Source organism: Passer montanus, unplaced genomic scaffold (assembly GCF_014805655.1).
Source record: "Passer montanus isolate IOZ18808 unplaced genomic scaffold, ASM1480565v1 scaffold2, whole genome shotgun sequence".
In the NCBI taxonomy this organism is placed as follows: Eukaryota; Metazoa; Chordata; class Aves; order Passeriformes; family Passeridae; genus Passer; species Passer montanus.
Window position 1 is genome coordinate 14,676,518 of NW_024366591.1, and position 20,204 is coordinate 14,696,721.

Below are 20,204 nucleotides of genomic sequence, written 5' to 3' on the forward strand. Positions count from 1 at the left end.
GACAGCAGCCTTACTGTTTTTTCTCTTATGTCTTTCAATTCCCAGAACAACAACAAAAACCTCCCCACCAAATGCAAAATAAAAAGAAAAAAAGCCAAAACACTTTGCTTGGTATGAATTGCACAAGAGTATGAGTCGAGAAATATTTCTTATGTGTCTTCACATGCACATGCCAAAAGGTCTCTGCCAGAGCTATTCTCTGTTGGAATTTACAGGGGGTTGTGAAGAGCAAATACTGAGGCGCTGCCTTGCTCTTTCTCCATTAAAATACTATTTAAGGAGGAGCCTGAGGAGCTGGATTGCTCAGAAAAGGATCTGTTTAATATCTAGACAGAACTCCTGGGTTGCTGAGCTGTAATTGAAAGGTAAATTTTGAGACAAAACAAAATTAAATTACTATTTGCATAGTTTATTGTCCCTTTGGGATTTATAAAAACATCCCCAGTATTCTTTGCCTCCACCCAAAAAACTATCTTTGTTGAATTACAAGTTTTAGATTGCAGTTTTCTCTTCTTTCTGAAAGGCTTGAGCAATTATTTGAATTCCCTAAGAGTATGTTAAAACACAGGAGACAAAAGCCTCAGCTTCTGTTTTCAGTCCTGGCTGTGGAGAAAGGCAGTATTGCAGTGTATGCTGTCCATTGGAGGAGCAGCATTTCTCATGTAAAAAAAGTCTGAAATGTTGTGAATATTTTTGATGCTGTGTTGGTTTTATTGTTTTACTGTATTAACTACAATCAGGGATGAAATGCATGGGGCTTTTAGTGGAAACTTCACATATAAAGTTAACCTTAAAGTAAAAAAAAAAATATATATATTTACTAATGACCCTTCTTAAAGGATGAAGTAATTGTAAGACATTAAGTAGGAAGATAGTACTGTGTGTCTTGGCTTCCAGAAGGGGTATGATGCCAGCCTGCTCTGGACTGCCAACATCCCAAAAAGTTTCCTCGCTGGCTCCCTTCACGGTGAGTTGCCTGTATATGCCTCCTGGTTTTTGATGCTGACACAGTAAATAAAACTTTGGCAAGGTTTATGCCACAATGGGCCTGAATTGCAGATAGTCTCTAGGTGTAGTTCCAGTGTAAGTTGTCCATAAATGGAGACTGCTGGGTTGGGCCAGTTAGCAGATAAATCATTTGTACAGTTTTTACAAAGTTAATTCATGGTTTTGTCAATTCATGGTGGTTTTGCAAGCTTATTAATCAAATATGTATTGATGCACATGTTGAGCAGTGAGTCTGAGAACCAGGTTTTTTTTCCTGACTTCTTGTGGAAGTAAGTACAGAGTAGGAGGAAGGAGGAAAATGCTCTCTCTCCCCTGCTTTGTCTGTTCTCCTCAGTGAGGGGCCCAGCAGAATCTATTTATTTCCAGGGCAAGACAGGATTTCCCTCCCTTCAGGTATGCTTGGCCTTTCCTCCCAAAGGGCCACCTTCAGTGCAGGCCCCTTATGGGACATTGTTGTTTGTCAAAGTGAAATCAACACTCAGTGTACATAATTATGGGATGAGGGAAGAAGATGGTGATGTAAAAGGTCCTTGAGAGGGGGTCTAGTTATGGTAAGCCATGCTTAACCCTCTCTGCATCCCTTGCTAGTTGCTCTTCCTTTCAGAGGATAACGTTTTGCAGTTTCTGGAATAAAGAGCTGGAGTGGAAGCCCATATTTGTCTAAAGAAGTTGGGTCGAGGCTCCCTGGCAGCAGCTTTGCAGGGCTCAGTGGAGCTCTGGTGGCCAGCTCATCACATGGCAAAGAGGCCCACATGCCTCTTGCTCCTGCTGCTGCTTTGTGTCATGGTCAGGGCTCAGCTGTCCCAGGAAACACAAAACCAGGCTCTGGGGGAATAACCAGACTTTGCCCATGGGAAGCACCTAATTAGATGGGTTTATCAGGTGTTTTGTAATTACAGAAATAGGTAGATAATTATTTTCCTTTGAGCCAGCTTGTGCTTACTTCTCTTAAGAATGTGCCATGAAGAAAAAAAGTAAACTGCTATTTAATTGTGCTTTAGACTACAGATATTTTTAAGGCAACTGAACCATAACAGTGAACAGTGTACAGAGACTATGCTAATGTTTGAGTAACATCAGATTGATCCAGAGCTTTCTCTTTTGCCACACTTTTCTGAAGTTTTAAAATTTAAATGCATAGTTCTTTTGCCACACTTTTCTGAAGTTTTAAAATTTAAATGCATAGTGCCAAGCAAGAATGATCCAGAGGAGTGATCTGTTTAAGTGTAATAGGTAGCATATTTGCTAAATTTTAGCCAGATTAGGATCCTGCATTTGATGATTTGGGTGTGGTGTTTTTTGGTAGGGTTTTTTTTTTGTTTGATTTTTTTTTTAGATCCAATAAATTATTTGAAAAATACAGTGTACAAAACAGGAAGAGAAAAGTATTTTCCAAACAGTAGATCAATTAAGCTCAGCTTCCACTTGATGCAGCTTTGTTCTTGTGTCTAGTATCAAAATGTAACAGTTTCCATCCCAAATAGTTATGTTACATACATATGCTATCTTTTTATTAAAAAATACTTTGTAATTAAGAAGTATTGCATGATAAGATGTAGACTAGCCCAGGACTAGCTCAGGAAATACTCATCTTGAATAAACAAATAATGCTGAGGTTACCTTATCACTAAAAACCAGTGCTTTGTTTGGACAAGGTTCACTTGCCTTATTGATCAATAATTCACTGAGTTACAGAGGTATTTATATATTCCATAGACGTACTAGACCAAATTTAAAAATAAGAAAGAAGATTTACAGTTATTTACTGTAGATACTCCTTTTGAATTCAAAAGATAGGGAAGAATTTATTGTAATATATAATGTACAAAAAGAATTCAAATTATTAACCTCAAGACGTCTGTTCCTGCAGATGTATCTCTCATGTAGATAAAGCTTTTAATCAGAGCAGAGCTTCAGGTTGTGAGTAAAGTTTTCTCCTGCAAGATGCAACAGGCACCTCCCTGTGCTGCCAGGCCCACTTCCTTCTCCTCCTTCTCCCTGTCACTGCTCTCTCCAGCCCTGAAGGCCCTTGGGGCAGCCCCATGGTGAAGAATAAGTGGCCAGTGCTGCTGGGCTGGTTTTTACTGGAGCATTCACAGTGCTCCAGCCTCAGGAGAGGGCAGTGGGCAGAGGGAGGCTGGATTACCGCTGAGTGGGAGGTGAGGAAGAAGAGTCACTTGAGATCTAGGGATACATGCATATACATACATACATATATGTGTGTATATATATATATATATATGTCTGTGTGTGTATTATGCAGAGCAGAGCTGGAAAAGAGGAGATGAAGAACATGCAGAGATTGACAAGGAGGAAGAATCATCCTGTGGTCAATGCACAAGACTGAGACAAGTTTATTGTGTCTCGCTCATATCCAGCGTTGGCTTTGTGCTGAGCACCTTAAGGGGTTGTGCGGCACCACATGGTAAATATGGTGAGACTGAATCAGCAGACTCGGTGTCCTTGTGGGAGGGAAATGGCAGCTGTGCAATTTCAGCACAAAAATCAGAGGGGAGCAAATTCAGAGGGTCTTGTGCTTTTCCTGCTTGGCTCCACAGGCTGCCGTTCTATGAAAGGTGTTGATAGACTTGAGGTTTTGGCTAATGTTAGGTGTTTCAAAAGTAGTCAATGGCAATTGTTGTATTACTACTTAGGGTTTTAAACACGTGTCTTTTGTAGTTTAATGGGAAAGAGAGGGTGGAGAAATCTTGTGGGCAAAGCTGTGGAAATAGAGGGAAATTTTCTTAAGTGTCACACTAAAGAGTTGAAAGCATATTTTGATTTAATGGCACCAGTAAACCCCTCTGCATTCATTTTCTATTGTGTTGTCTAACTTAACTGTTGGTTGTAAAAAAAGCAGAGATAATTAGTGTTTGAACTGTGGTAATGTAGAAACCAGGACCAGAACTGCAGGTAGAAAAGGCTGTGGAACCACTGAGGCCCTGCATTAGAGAACTCACTGTCTATTCAGAACAAACAAAACACAGAAGTGGAAAACTGAGGCATGGAAAGAAAAGTTTGTTCCATAAGAAACCAGGAAATGAGCTCAGGGCTTATGATTATCATCCTGTATGTTATTTCCAAGCATGCCCTCTCTTTCTCAGAAACAAAAAATACTAATACCAAATTACTGAACATTAAAAACAATGTTCTGTTGCGCTTAAGAATGAGCAGCATTTTTCATTAATATTTATGTCATTATATCAATTGTTATTTTACATAAATCAATTATATAATATATCAAATTTTAAGCAATGGCTATGCTAGATGTACATGGATTGTAATATCAACTGTTTCCTGCTTGCCAACATAATAGTGCCTTAGCAGAAAATGAGAATCCTATCTTGTGGCTCAATCAGTGCAACCCATTATGTGTGTATATATAAGTTACATATAAGTTCTTGAAGAACTTGCAGAAAAAAAAATATAAAGCTATTTAAAAGGTCCCTTAACAAATATTATTGGTGGGTGAGAAATGAGAATGCAGAACAGTAAGGCAGATTTGGTTGAATAAATGCTGGACAATTAGCTCAGCTTTCTGCAGAAGAAGAATCTGTTTTTCAACTGCAAAACCCTCACTGGTGGATTCAAGGAGCCCAATGTGTGTTCTCACAGTAGAAGTATTTAAAGCATTGACAATGTTCAAGTCAGAAATACATATAATAAAGTAAGATGTAGATGTTTGAAGGAATTCAGTTTGATGTTACAATACATAGGCAAATACAAAAGGGTCTCTCAAAGAGTGTCTGTATCTAGAAAGCTATTACAGTTAAGAAAATATAATTTATATTCGGGATAATTTAGGATTTTGATGTATTCATGAGAGAAGAAAATCCTTATCTTTGGGGAATGACAACAGAAGTAGCTTCACCTATTGCACTGTGCACAGAGATTTGAATGCTATACCTCTTTTTGGCCATGGTCTTAAAAAAACCAGATCTTTTATACAAAATGAAAGCCTAATGACTTGGAATTGGGAGTGTGGATGTCTTAGAAGTTTGTTATTAAATACATGTTTATTTCAGTAGTTGAGAGCCTAGCTGAAGACTAGAATCACAAAATTTCAAATTGAATAAGTAATAATGTTCTTTTATTTATGCTGTAATTTATTTTGGGAGAGGGATGGGAGTAGCATGACAGTAGGATTTTATGTTCAAAGTTGCCATGGTAATGCAACCTACTACCTGTTGCTAAGACTATGCTGTTATTACTTTTATTACAGCTCTTTATCGGTTAGATTTTAAGGTGTTTGTTACATTTCAATTTCACCTTTAGGCAAACCAGTAAGTTTTGCCACTTGCCAGGAGGGCTCTATAGTAATAGCAATGATAGCAATGCAAGAACCTGATTCTGCTGACGTGGCTCCTGTCCTCTAATGCAGAGACATTTACAAGCTATCAAACCATGTAGGAAAACAAGATTATCAAGACAGTTCAGTGTCCTATCTGTATTAATATCCACTTTTCCTGTAAAGTCAGTGATCAATATTTGGAGACAGAAATGCCCCACCAATAACACCATAGAAAACATACAAACAATGGTTTCCTAGCATTAGAACTTGAAGCATCCTGTCTGCTTCAGAGGTCCCAGGACCTCTGTTACTGCACCAGCCCTGCTGAGCAGCAGCAGTATGGTAAGCCTGAAGTCAGCCAGAGTGCTTCCATTGGGGATCCCAGCTGTGAGACTCTCAAGATACCATCAGCCCCTCTAGACAATAGATGGCTTGCTCTTTACAATACAGTGCAAGGAGAATATTTACCAAAGTCAAGATGGTTGTCTAAACCATGGCTTTCAATTATGGACGTGGTGATAGATGACTTTTGTCTTCTGTACTTAAAATGCTGTATTCATACAGCATTCTCTCTTGTTGGATTCTTTTTTTCAGACCTGTCTCCTGGTTTTAGTTCAATAACTCCCTATCCTTTCCTGCTAGATAACAACACTTGTCTATCTTTTATCTGCATGTGAAAGCCATTGGCTGAATTTAGAAAAATTAGTACTGTCAAGCACCTTCCTATATCTGAATCTCTCATTTCTTCAAAGGGAAAAGTTCCTAATTAAGTACACTGTGCAAATTGCCCCATTCTTATGCTCCTCTCTATATTCGTGACTGGTGATTTAGCACTTTATGTAAACTTTTATATAAACTTTCTTATTTTATCTAGAAAATATTGAAAGTTAAGTAGATATCATACATTAGAATCAAAGAGGTGAGTTACTGTGTTCTATCCAGAGCAGTACTCTGATGGCTGTTGCATAACAAGTGCTGGTTTTTGTTTAACTGAGCTGTGGGATAATACTACACTGTATGAGTGTACACAGTACATACGTTTTTTGAGGGTGTGCCTACATTAGTGTGAACTAAAGGTTCATGTATCTGTTCTGTTTCTTACCAAATAGTCACAGGGATAATCACAGAGAAAGGCGTACTCACAGCTAAGGGGTTTGGTGTGGTCTCAGTTTTCTGAATACAGTCCTCAAGGATGAGGTCTTGAATTCTTCCCTCCTCATGCTCTACTTATAATCATGGCACTTAATTTAGGAAAAGAAGTTTCTTAGACTCCATCTGCATCAGTCAGAAACATTTTGGGTCTTTGAAAGTCACTAAAAGCATTAGTCACTGGGTGGAGGCATCTACTTCTCTCCACTCATTTAGACCTACAAGTGTGAAATACGTTTCACCTTAAGGCAATAATTCGTAGCCCATTATCAAACTCAAAAACAAGTAAAAGAATTGCCAGTGCAGTATAATACACTGACGTTTTGGAAACCTACCTTTGTTAGCTCATGGAATGGAGGGTTGATTCTGTCCAGTCGACTCTGGCCAATTCTACAGTCAGATGTTAGCATTGCAGGCTCTCAATTTGCTCATGCAAGAGGAGGTCTGTGAAGGGGGAAGTGTTGGTTCTGCTTTAATATCTGAGTTTCTGATGACTGCTGTTATCTGGTTCTCGATGGCAGTTCTCTCATCCTCTTGGTTTTCACTTGTCTGCTAGAACTTTTTCCAAAGTCTGCATGTTTTAAGAGCTTTGCCTCAAGATGTGTCAGTTCAGTCTTTTCATCAGTCACTGGTGTCATACGGTATAAGATACAGCTGTGGTGTGGATTTTGGTCAGTAAAGGAGGGCAGAAAATAGAGCTCACAGGTACAGTAAAGCAGTCTCAGAAGTTCTTGTTGAACATAAGAACCACCATGCACTTCAAATTAGTAATAAAGCAGAACATGCGTGAAATGTCTCATGTGCAGCTGGAAAATTAATTTTTAATAGCTGAATGTCAAGCAATTGACTGGTAATAAATAAAAATAATTCATTCACAGGGTAGGACCACTACAAGGGAAATTAAGTAATTTTCTGTGTAAAAAACATTCACAAAACTGAATTACAGTTTCTACATCATCATTTTCTGCTCTTTTTATAAAAAGGGAGTACCATCAATTACTTTCTGTTGCAGAGCATTTTGAAACAAAACTGTAGAATACATTGGATGAAATCAATACTTATGAACTCATTACGACTACTACCAGGAATAGCAGAACCATGCAGCATACAGCACAGAAAAACTTACATTTTGGAATGTTTACATGCTTAAAAATTCAATGCTTACAAATGAATGAAGTGAGGTGGCTGCTCCAGATTCTCCGGCTGCAAAGGGGAGTCATCCTGAGTCTGTAACCCTTAAATCACTCTCCTTGTGTCTGTTCAGAGGAAATGGTTTTGTTCAGATCTGATGCACATGAGAAATCTTTATAAAATGCCTTCGACAAACAAGAATTTACAATAACACTTACAGCACTAATACAACAGAATTAAAAGAATCCAAACCAGCATGAATCACCATGAACAAGCATTAGATCTCTTAAAATAAAAATATAATTCCAGTAATTCTCATACTCACTTTTAACGCAGCTTTTCATTTGAATTTGCTACTTTTACAGAGCAACACTTCTCTCTTTTAGAAACTTTTCCACTAAAACCAGATTGATGCTTAAAACATCATCAAGCCCTCTTCCTTCAGGTCAGAAATCCCAAGCCTTTTCATAGGCTCCATGGAGTCCACAAGAGGCCTTACTAGTGCTGCTTGGTTTTCCATGAAAATTTGTCAGCCACTGCAGTATGTACCCTGAACAGTCAACTTAAGAAATACTGCAATGAAGATTGTAAGAAAGCTTGACTGGAATAAATACTTGGAACCTCTTGTGAATTTGCTGTGGTATTCCCGATTTACCACATGGAGCTGTGTACTAAATAGAACCAATATTTTGGTGGTTCGTCCTAACTTCTGCTGGATGAAGCTACTCTGGTGTTTTGTCACAGCTATGGTCCTATTTTCTCTCCTAATTTGTTGTGCTTGCTCAGTGAAATTGAATCGCACGCTGTTTCGGGCAAATCTTGGAGAAGTTGTTTTCCTCCGTGCAGATGGCTCTCTCCTCCAGATGTGAAAGGCAGTTAAGAGCTGCCTCATTTTTTCTTAACCCTTCTGAACCATCTTGAAATGCCCTGAATGCTATGGCTGCAGTAGTGCCATGGTTTTTGCCCTATGGCTGATTTTCTTGTGCCTGTGGTCTGTCATGCATGTCAGTCACAGCTCTGGCTCCTTATACGGGTTGCTTTGGTTTACTTGGTTTGTGTTCTTGTTTGTTTTAACAGCGACAAAGTAAAATTCAAGAGCACAGCAGCCCCTGGGAGATGTCTCTGCTGGAAGCTCTTGTGGCAGCTTGGCAGCAGTGAGGGTGCAGCCGCTGGCATTTACAGCTGCACATGTTCCAGCCTCACATCTTCAGCCCAAAGCAGTCGAGGAGAACCTGTACCCTGACCATTTCCCTTCACCTTGCTTGTTTCATTTGGGAACACAATGAGCTGTCAAAATTTCCTGCCTTGTTGCCACAGAATTCCTTCCTTTTGCTCTAAAAAGGAATATTTATCTAAAACCGCTAATTGCATAAATTGTCAGAATGACCGCTTAGCTTGATTTTTAAGGTGGAGGCAAAGAGATGTAAAGGTCTGGTGGACTGATGAAAGTCAGCCTCAAAGTTATCTGCGAAAGCAAAAAAATAGCATGGAGCATTGCCATGAACAGCCCAAATTTATGTGGTAAATTGTATATCTCGTGCAATCCCTTACTTAGATGTAATTAAAAGTAATGGGGAAGAATCTAAATATTTTCCAAATAGGTGAGCCAAGAAAAAATGGAGGAAGGGAGGTGTGGTTGATTTAGCCCACCACCACTTCCTAAGTAATCTTTCTCTAATGATGTAGAGAGAGACTAGGTGGCACCTGGAGAAGCATTTTGAAATAACAGATTCATGAGGTAGAGCTACTTGATAACATCTTTGACTCATCAGAAACTTGCCTTCCCTCAGGATAAAGTTAATAATCATATAACAATATAAAGATTTTAGTGGCTTTTCCTAAGTCAGCAGGGATGCAGATTTATTCTGCATACAGATTCCTATAGTGCTGGAGACGGTCCAGAATTATATCGTCTGTAAAATTACGCAAATAGCCAATTGGAATACTCACTAATTTGTCATGACTTCTGTTCCTGGGGTTTGCTAGTTCAGTAAAACTCATTCACATTTCTTACTAATTTCATCAATAGCTCCATTGCTTTCCCTCTCTTTGCTGCAATTGCTTTGAATAGTGTACATAAGCATCTAATTTGGCTAGTCTGTAGTTCTGTATGAGACAGCAGCACCGTGGGAGGAAGCTGTGCTACCAGGAACATCCAGGCATCTGGGCCACGGAGCAGTTGGGACAGAAGAGGTGACAGCAGCAGTGAACTTAATTTAAAGTAGCTGTAGCTGTTAATAGCTGGTATCTCCCAGCATTGTGTTATCCTCAAGAATCAGTAGTGCTCTTCTGTGTCAAGGTCATCAAGAAAAGTTCTTTAGGACCATTCCCAGCATAAATTTTCTAAATATAATTGAGATTATGGAGTAATTGTTTGCAAGCAAAGTTTCCTTTCAATGCACTGTGTTTTCTTATTTTTTAGTCCTAGTCTTTAGTCTTGTACTCATCTCTTGCCTTCTCTTGAGTGTTTAACAAGGTCCATATTGTTGAATCTCACTACAATATTGCTTCCTCTCCCTTTTGTCTAAGAGTTAGTTATTTTATTTGAGGTAATTAAGTATCTTGTATGGTCTACTTTTGGTAAGCCCACCTTGTGTTTTCTTTGGTGTTACAGTTGTCTGCCTACCTTTAGTGTTCTCTTCCTCAAAATTTGGGTTCACACTATTGAAATCAGAGTTAAGCGATCCTTTTGATACATGACTGTATATGATTTTCTTTTTCTCCAGTACTATGGTACCTCCTCTGATTTGACAGATGTATTATTTCATGCCTAGAAAGAGTATCAGTCTTGCTCGTTTTATAGTATAGTATATATATAGTATAGTATAGTATAGTATAGTATAGTATAGTATAGTGCAGTGCTTTGGGTGTTTTTTCAGATTTTTGGAGTCTGAATTTCTCTCCTTTTTTTGTTTTAAATGTCTCTGCTGATACAGTCACAAGTGACATGTTTATCAGTGTGTAATACAGGGGATTACTTGCAGATTCCTGTTAATTCATTGGTGCCTGCAGAAAAACAAAAGCGTTGGTCAAGGCATGCTCTGAATTCACACCCGTTCTTAATTTGCTGATGCCTGTATCAGTAGCAGGCTCAAGCCTGCCTGATTTTTTCGAGTTTATATAATGTGTACCATGTGCTTGCCATTCTAACTCTTTCTGCACACGTGAGCCAATCTGATGGGGTTACCTGTGGCAGAGGGCAATGCTTTTAAGTCTGAGTGCTTCTTCATGGGCTCTGGCTTGTGGGTGCTGATGAATCTTGCGTCGGTGTTTTACAAACTCTCCAGCTATTTGCTCCACCCTTCTGCTCTTTAACACAAGGATCGCAGGGGGATGGGTTCTTGTACCTTCATTGCCACCATTACATTGCGTGTAATTTTAATCTGCTGATGAAGGTGGACCCACAGCATTAGCATACCTTTGAAGTGGAACAGCTGAAGAGGAGGTAGAAGTTTGCACCTCCTGCCCCTGCTGTCAGGAGGGGTAAGTGGGGTCAACAGCAGCTTGGGTTGTTTTGGACTGGTTCCTTAGAGTGGTTGGCAAGAAGGAGCCGAGAACGCGGAACACGTGTTCTGTCTCTGGGAACAAAAAAAGCAAAGTGAAAGTAAGGGTGAGATATAATCAAAAGTGACTGTGTTTGAAATATTCTTAATTTGCATGCACTCTCTTGTGTCTTTTGTATCTCTAAGGACCCCTAGAGGGCACGGAAGTTTTTCTCCACCTCAGATATTTGACTTAATAATTCTACTTGGCTTTCTTCCCTTAAACATAATTGCAAGCACATTTTCAGTGAGCATTAAATAGAAAAAACAAAACAAAAAACCAAAACAACAGCATTTAACTAGGTCCTTCTTTTATGCTACAAGATGTTTTCTTGTTTTTAAACACAAGCAGTAGAAGCTAGCACCAGCAGCCAAATTCTTAAATTATTGTTTAGATTAGTTAGATGCTATATTTGTATACCAGAGGAAATGCAATTCAAACTAACTAAAAATACTTCATTGCAAACTTTGATAGAACTACAGTGTGAGCTGTATGGGGATGTCCAGTGGGTATGCTTTCAACACTGTGGTCTCTGTTTCTGTAGAAGAGGAATTAGTATGGCAAAGAACTAGAGTACTCTAACTAGAACCTCAAGGTCTCCAGACTTCATCTGATTTAAGAATTTTTAATATTTTGGTCTTGCTGATTGCCTGGAAAGGAACAGTTACATTTCACTACAAGATACTTAAAATTATGGAAACATAAAATTGACGTATGCTTGCCCACTACTTCCTGTCTACTTGGAGAGAGGTTTTGTAACTCTTATACATCCTGGGGAGCATTTGTCTCCTTAAATTAGTTTCGCCTATTTCATCACTATTACATGGTAAGTCAGGAACTAGTCAGTGTGAACTGCACAGCAATACACAATACTAATTCTTAGTATTGTGTTGGCACTTCATCACCTTTAAATATACATACTAACGCTCCAGAGTAATGCTTATCTGAGAACATCAGGTTTTCACTTACATCAAACAGCTGCAGTGTTTGAGAAGAAGGTTTGCATTTTCCAGAGTGCTCAAACAGCAAAAAGTAAAACAAAAACAAACAAACAAACATACAAACCACCCACCTAAGTGCAAAAACATCTTCATACTTTTGTGGGGGGGATTTTTTCATCAGCTAATGGTTTTGAGACCAGTCCCACAACTGTGGAGGTCCATTAGATTGTGGGCCTAGTCCGGAATTGGGACCTTTGTATGTGAAGCCCTGACAGCCAGAGTCCTACCTGTTCTTGCTTGAGAAAAAAAAGGCAGATGTCTGCACTTCTTGTGAAGCAATAAAAGTCTGCTTGCTGGGCAAGAAGTTGTTCAATAGGATAATGTTGTTTAATCCCAGCCAGCAATGAAGGGTTTTTTGTGTCTTTGTTCTGATAAGAGGATCAGCTGTACTGCTTTACCCAATTACCCAGGGATGTCATGGGAGATGAATTTTTGGACCTTAGTTTTCCCACTGGAGGAGTGTAATGTCGTCACTTTGTATTAAAAAATAGATCTAGATGAAAACAGCAGAGAAAGGCAGCTGCCCCTTCTAATGTCTCTGGGGATTTTGTGTTTTGCAGGAGATGCACGGGTGAGAGGTCAGACAGGGGTTGTCTCCGAGCGCCGCGGCTCCTACCCATTTATAGACTTCCGTCTGCTTAACAGTAAGTGCAACCCTTCTTTCAGGTCTGTATTTAAATAAAAACAAATAGAAGTCTCTATTGAAAGTGTATGAACCAAACTATCTCATACATATCTGTAGCTCAGCTGTCTTCACACAGTCAGCATTAATTCCATTATTTCCACTCAGTGTCTGGCTGTGAAATATTTTGATTGTGTGAATAGTCCATAATGCTCAATCTGTCAAATGTAAATACAGTAGGGCCATGGGGTGTGCTGGGGAAGGAGCAGGGGCAGTTCAGAATTAAAGAGATAAACCTCTGTGTCCTTTAGCCTCTTAGACAACAGTTGGAACAGATTTATGTGAAGCTGTTATCCGGTCATATAGAATTGGCACAGAAGGGGAGCATGTGACAGCACTGACCAGTGGTTTACAATAACATTAATTTTTCCAACAATTAGAACCCAATCCAAAGCCCCATGGAGTCTTCTCATTGACGTCAATGGATTTTGGGTCAGGCCAGCAGTGAACATCTGTTAAAAATAATCTTAACCTCATTTTGATTTGAAGTTATTCTGCCACTGTTGTAAATAAAGGACAGCAAATCTAAAAAGAAAAATAAAAAAGAAAAATTGAGACCCTATTGTTTTTTTTTTCATCTGATGGACTCTCTATACTGGTGCAAACCCATTACTGAGCATGTGAAAAATAAAAAAAAAAGAGCAGCGACCACTTAGTCTTGGGTCCTGTAGCACTCAGCCTGCATGCTGTGTAAACTTCAGTGTTTGGACACAGGCAGATCTTGATGTATCCTTGTGTACTGCACAGACAACCTTTGAAAAAACTGTTATTCGCTGTCTTTATCAAAACAGACTGGAACTCCAACAGTTTCAATGCTGACACTGTTATGATTCTAGGGATTGCACTTTTCATCAAAGAGCAATTGTCAAACCAAAGTTTGAATTCTCCTTTTTGTACCTCCTGGTCTGGGTGCCTGGGGAAGAGCAAGGGGAAGGGGAAGGGGAAGGGGAAGGAGGAGGGAACAGGGAGGGAAGGGAGCAGGGAGGAAGCAAAGCGAGAGGGCTGGCTGGGAGTCAGGAGTAAAGAGGAGCTGGGGTGGGGAGGGCTTGGGATCTGATGGGTTGCATTCAGCCATGCTGGCAGAGTTACTGCCACCCAGCAGTGTGCTGCTATCAGTCTTGCTGATTAAAGGTATTTTCTGGGTTGTAAGTCCATCTGAGAGCTTGCTATGGCTGAGGTAGAAAGACATAAGGGGGTAAGATGGGTCCATCAGTTTTTCCCAGGACAAAGAGAATAACTTACTGGTTGAGCAGAGTTTTGAGGACAGTTTAGTTCTGACTTGTCAATGAAAAGCATAGAGAAAAATCAGGTAAACGCTAGCTGGAAATAATACTGGTCAGGCATGCCCTTGTAAAGACTGGGAGAAAATAAAGCACTTTTCATTCATGAAATAGAAGTGGATATATATTCATATTCAAATGCGACTAAACCGATTCTTTCTTTTTTATTTTGAATACATACACGTTATATAAAATTCAGTTTCTTCTAAACTTAAAAAAAATTTTCAGTTTCTTTACCCATGGAGAAGGAAGAGCAAAAGAATAGTTTCAGGATTTTTTTTTTCTGGCTTAGGGCTTTCACTTCTAACCTCTGTATATGAGTCCTGCCATCCTCCAGATCCTGACAGTTTCTGGGAAATGCTGGTGCTGTCTGTGGGCTGTGTAGAGAGACATCCATGGCAAGGGATGTCTGGTGAATACTCAACCAGGATAAAGCCAGGAGCAGGGCACTCCACATAACCCCTCTAAATATAACTGCTGAACCTAAAAAGTGGTGCTTCCTTGTGTGTGCACCTCTGGTCCAACAGGGTGGGGAACCTGAGGGTTCTGTGCTCCTATGCTCTCTCTCACAGAGACCTCTAGTTTACTCTTTTTACTGCTTTTCCATGATCTGAAATGTATGGCTGACTGATCATGATCTCTGTAAGGGAAAGCAGTGATCCTGATTTTAGATTCCCCATGGCTTTCAGGTTTTTATATATTTACCATCTTCTCTCTAAGGAGTAGTGTTGCCTTAATTTTTCGGTGCAAAATGAAGTGGGATTTCGAAATACTTGACTACTGATTTTGTAGCTGGCAAGCGCACACTGGGCCTGGCTCACTTGGTGACCTACACTTGTAGATGTGTAGGAAATGATGTGAAATGAAGATGCTCAGTGTCAGAGCATGCAGACGTGTTTTGCCAGGAAATAAACAGGCTTTTGTAAGATTTGTTCATCTACATCTTTCTGTTAAATCCATTTCTGCTGTGTACCGCTGTGCACTTTTCTTGCAAAGTACCCAACCAATACTTGCAGTAAAATTTTGTCACCATGTTGCGTTTGTTTGGGGGCAGTAACTGGCAGGCAGCAACTGTATACTGAAAAATGTTACAGTGAGGGAGGGAAGAGGCAGATGAAATGTTATAGTAAATGTTCTCAGAGGTCATAAACAAATGCAGAATAAACATTGCTCCAGCTTCTCACTAACAAACTGAGCTTAAATAGTGACTGTTCTATCTCACATCTGAAATACTGTTCCAAAAAACAGTACCAGCCTTGTTTCAAAGTAAGGGAAAACACTGAAGCTCATTCTTGAACAAGTTGACATCCATTATGTAAATTCACATGTAAAAAAATACAGGGCATTGATATTTAATGTCAAACTAAAGGTTGCTTACATGTAACTTTTTTTTTTTTGTTTGTGTACTTGCAGATTCAGTCAAATTAGTGGATTTTTCCCTACTTTGTCTGTTAAGGGTTAACACTGACTAGACCATATCTTCTGTTTTTTCTGGAGTCTTACAGTAAAGTCACTGTGTAACTTAAGACACCATGAAGTCTTTTTGGACATGAAAACTTCCTTCACTCTGAAAATGGGATCTTCTGTAGCCCTAATCAAAGCCAACTATACTAATGTTGGCTTCTTGCTGTTTGAGTCTGTGATGCCATCTACACATTCCTCCAGTGACTCTGCAGTAAATAGAAAGTTAGTGTTACTTCACCTTGTCTTTGCTGGGCTGTTGGGACCATGAGCATTTTTCAGAATCCTGTCTGGGGGAGATGCAGGGCTTTAGTCTCTTCCTGTCTTTTCTCTGCCTAGTTGCAAGCTTTCCTAAGCATAGCTGCACTGGTGGGTTTGGGGACTCTTAAGATAACTCTGGAATACAAAATGGGGTGTAAAATAGCCCTGTGTCACCGAGAACCCCTTGGTTCTGTTCCCTGAGGAGTGAATGTTTGCCCCAGCCCCTAGAGTTAGTCCTGCAGCTCGTGGAGACCCCTGTGACCCACCAGAGTCTGTTCCCTGTTGGTGGCAGCGAGTCAGAAGCTTGAGGAGAAGCCATGTAGCAACTCCTCCCCTGCAGAGGGAGAACTTCTAAAATAAGAGATAGAAATTTTGCACAGCCCTATAGGTTTATGGGAAGATAGGGTGATAGTTTTGTCTTCAATTAATTCCAAACAAAACCTCTCAAATTTTAGGAAATTTTGACTCTGAACTGGGTTGCTCAAGCTTCAGACTGAGCCTGGTGCAGGTCAAAATTGATGTTGGCAGCTCATTGACACTTCTGCATTTCAGTGAATTAAATGAACCTTACTCTGTTCACAGGACAGAAAAGGAGTTAAATTGAATGTTTGCAGGGTAATAATTTAGAGTTCAAAACACTTCTGCAGTGAAAATTAATTCAATTTTTCTTTTAGCAGAGTATATTTTGGATTTGAGGAGCATAGCTATGATAAGCAGTAATTTAGTTTTGTGATTCACAAAGTTGCTCAGTGATTCATTGAAGCAGATCCCACTAGTGACTAATACGCATTGATTTAAATGGATTTTATTATCTCATTATGAGAGGTTTTTGGTGGCTGTGACAGTACACTTCTTCATTGCTTTAACTCAGAAGTTTGAGGGAATTCCTTGTGATAAATCTGGACTTGTAGGTAAACATGCAGCAGTAAGCAAGAAGATCTCACCCTTCGCAATTACATTAGATACTTTGTTTTATTGCCAGGTTCAATCAAGTAGAGTAACAAAATAACACAGTTTACAGCTGTGTAAGTACCTTGTTATTTACAAGTTTGCTTGTCAAGCAAGTCAGAATACAAGGTTTTTAAAATTTAAATTCTCCAGTTCTCATCTTGTTTATGCTAAGCTTTATCTGGATTAAATTTTGGCTTTCAAATGACAAAATTGTTAGCCTTTAATTGACTATATTTAATTGACTGTATTAATTCCCTTCTTCAGTATTCACTTCAGTATTTATGTATGTGACCTGCAAATTGGAGTCTCTGTACCCAAATGGTGTTAGCCAGAGGGATATCTGTTTTCTTGCACCTTGCACAGCAGGAACAGAGTGGGATCTGAGAATATGTAAAATATCAAAACATGTCTGTAGACATTCCAAAGGTTTGTCTCTGTATTACTTAGGATCTTTATGTTGTCATACAGGTAGAAGCTGAGTCCAAAAGAACCCCACCTGCTTTAAGCTTAGCATGGCAAATTAATTTATTACAGATTATCTACTTCTAATTCCAGATGGTGATAAATGGTAATATTAGGTAACATTCCATCTCTGTCCTTGATTTGCTGTCTGATCTGAGTCAAGCAAAATACTCTGGTTTTCAGTTTGTTTGCAAATAAAGTGAATTCATCACATACTTTTCAGGCATGTGATGAATTAGGTATTGGAGAAATAAAACGTGTTGTCAGGATTAGTAAGGGAAGATATGAAGTCATGAAAATGTCTCCATCTCAAAGAACCAAAGTCTCTGGACATTTGAATCTGTGGTTTCTGCCTGTCTACAGAAGGGTCTATTGCAAAATTTACATTCATTTTTGGGGTTGTATTTTGAACACTCCAGGGCTTTCAGGTAGGGCCCATCTCCAGGGAAAATAAAACTTAACCACAGCCACCAACCCAAAACCGAACCATCAAGTAACCTGAACCCAACTGAGTGAGGTTAAAAAGAGTTTGGTTAAGCGCCTTGTTTTGTTGCCTTTGGCTAGAAAAAGAAGTGGGAGTGAGAGATGCCTTTTTAGATATTTCTGACCTAGGTTAAATTAGGACACTAAAAGTCTTGTGAGGAAGTTTCAAGGGTTGATTGGATTACTCAGAACCCAGCCCAGCCTGTGGAGATGAGTCCAAAGTTCCAGATGGTTTTTAAATTAGAAAGGGAGAGATCTTATGAGGTCTGCATTATTTCTACATAATACCTCCCCTAGTTCCTCATGGATAAGCCCATCCAAAAGATACTCATCAACATCCCTAAGACATATAGGCTTCTTAATCCAGTTAGCTTGTTTGAATGGGATGAACATTTCCAGAACTGGTCAGCCTGTGGCCTTGCTATCAGTTACCTGTTCAAGGAAGAGAAATTGGAATCCTCTTAATACTTTAGCACAGAGATTGTTCTCTTTTCCAGTAATCCCTCACTATACTAAAAAATTATTTGTATCATTGGACGTCAATCTGATCCACCCTTTTCATCAAATAATAGGAAGGGGCTTTTTTTTGGAGGAAGAGTTTTCATTTTTGTATTTTTCTAAGTGATACTATATGCAAAATTTAATAACAGAGTTAGTTTGAGAAGTGTAATGTACTTTCTGCCATTCATGCTCCTTGTTTAGCTGGAATGCCACACTTGCAGAAAAATGACAGCCAGACTGTAAAACCAATAGATGCCTGTACCCTCATATGCTAACAAAATTCGTCATTTTGGGTTATGAATACTTCAGGAGAACTCAAACAGAAGCAAGCAAAAAAAGCAAAAAACCTGCATATGCTTCACATACAAAGTCTTAGGGAACACTGGCCTGATACACTCATTTGTAACTTACTTTTTAGTAGAGACTTGGGATTCAATTAACTGAAGATGTCCCTTTAAAAGCTGCCAAATGATGCGTGACCCATTCTGCCACCCCACCTTCTTTTCCTTGATTAGAAAAGGGAAAGGATGTACTGAAGATAACACTGAGGATACTTTCCAAATGACCAGAGGAAAAGAAAGAACAAGGAGAAGGGATCATTAAAATGATAAATGAAGGCTGGGTTTGCTGTTATTACAGGTTATGTTGTTTTTTCTCAAGGGGAGTGAAGGAGGAGGGGATGCACTGTTTCCTGCTGGAGAAACTGTAATCAGCTATAGAACATTTGCAGTTTTAGGAAGAAAAGGTCCTGACTGCTGTACAAAGATTGAAGTGTCAAAGCAAAGGTTCATAATGAAATGATAATGAGATTGTGACAAACCAGAAAATAACATGCCATTTCCTAAGAACTTGGAGGAGGCTTAATAAAATTATGCCAGAATGTTTGTTTGCATAAAGATGAGTTATAGCCCAAATAAAGGTTTGAAATTGTGATAAGAAATACATCGAAATTCATCTTAAATTTGGATTTAATCTATTCCTCTTTCTGTTATTATGGCTAATATTCTGTTGCTTAAGTGGTCTTTGAAACCCTAATTTCTCCAGAACTTGTAATTACTTGTTGTAATAGGATTATTTCGTATATAAGTGGAATTATCAGCATAATTCTTAAATTCTGTATTCTCTTTCAAACAGTATCAAAAAGAATGTATTTTGGGATGGGGAGGAAACTGCATGACTCGTCTTCTTTAAGATGCCAATAATTGTGCAGGAATTTCCTGAGTTGGAAACTCAGCTGCTACAAGGCACCATCACTTCATGTGATGTTCAAAGAAGAGGAAACTCCAAAGCCGGGTCACCTAGAAAAGTGGTTTCTCAGAACCTCTCACACAGAGAAGCATGACTGCCTGCTCTTTGAACAGGGCTTTGCATTGGTTTTGTGCACTTGTAGACGTGGTTGGAGAGCAAAATTTTTACTCCAAAGCATAAAATTTTAAACTCCTTTTGCTATGCTTCTAATTTTGTGCTTTTCTCTGATGTGTTCAGGGTCGTCTCTCTTTCTCACAGCTTCTGCCTAATTGAAAAAAGTTTACCCCTCTAAAGAGAAATAATGCAGTTGCTACCTATATAAAAATGGCATCTAACAGAGAGCACTTGATCTCTAAAAAACAATTTTATCAGAAGTCAAGGAGCAAAGAATATTTTAAATGTTAGAGAAGCAAGTAAAACCAAAGTGTTTATAACACAACTTTTTTTTAATTCCATATAGTCTGAGGAAGCCTTATGAGGATTTCTGCATTTATAAGATTTCAGTACAACACTTTTTTATCCGTAGATGAGATATAGTGCAAAGTTGACATCTCAGTCTTCTTAGTTGCAGTGACCAGTGTATATTCAGATGATAAAATTGACACAATCTTACTATTTTTGAATCAGTGCTGTTTGTTAGTTTCTTACACATGTGACTGAGACATAGAACGGGGGTATTCATTTGAGCTCCTCGGTCCTTCTGCACTAGACTCAAAGCTTTTAAGTGACAGTCCTTCCACACGGGCTTCTGG

General features: G+C 39.1%; 1 protein-coding gene across 3 annotated transcripts in view; it reads left to right on the forward strand.

The window, feature by feature from the left end:
• Nucleotides 1-20,204, forward strand: part of PDE7B (phosphodiesterase 7B) — a 170,982-nt gene that overhangs the window by 119,988 nt on the left and 30,790 nt on the right. For all 3 annotated transcript variants that reach the window (XM_039707004.1, XM_039707005.1, XM_039707003.1), the window contains one exon: nucleotides 12,684-12,767. In XM_039707004.1, coding sequence (XP_039562938.1) covers nucleotides 12,684-12,767 — 84 coding nt within the window. The remainder of the gene's footprint in view (nucleotides 1-12,683; nucleotides 12,768-20,204) is intronic.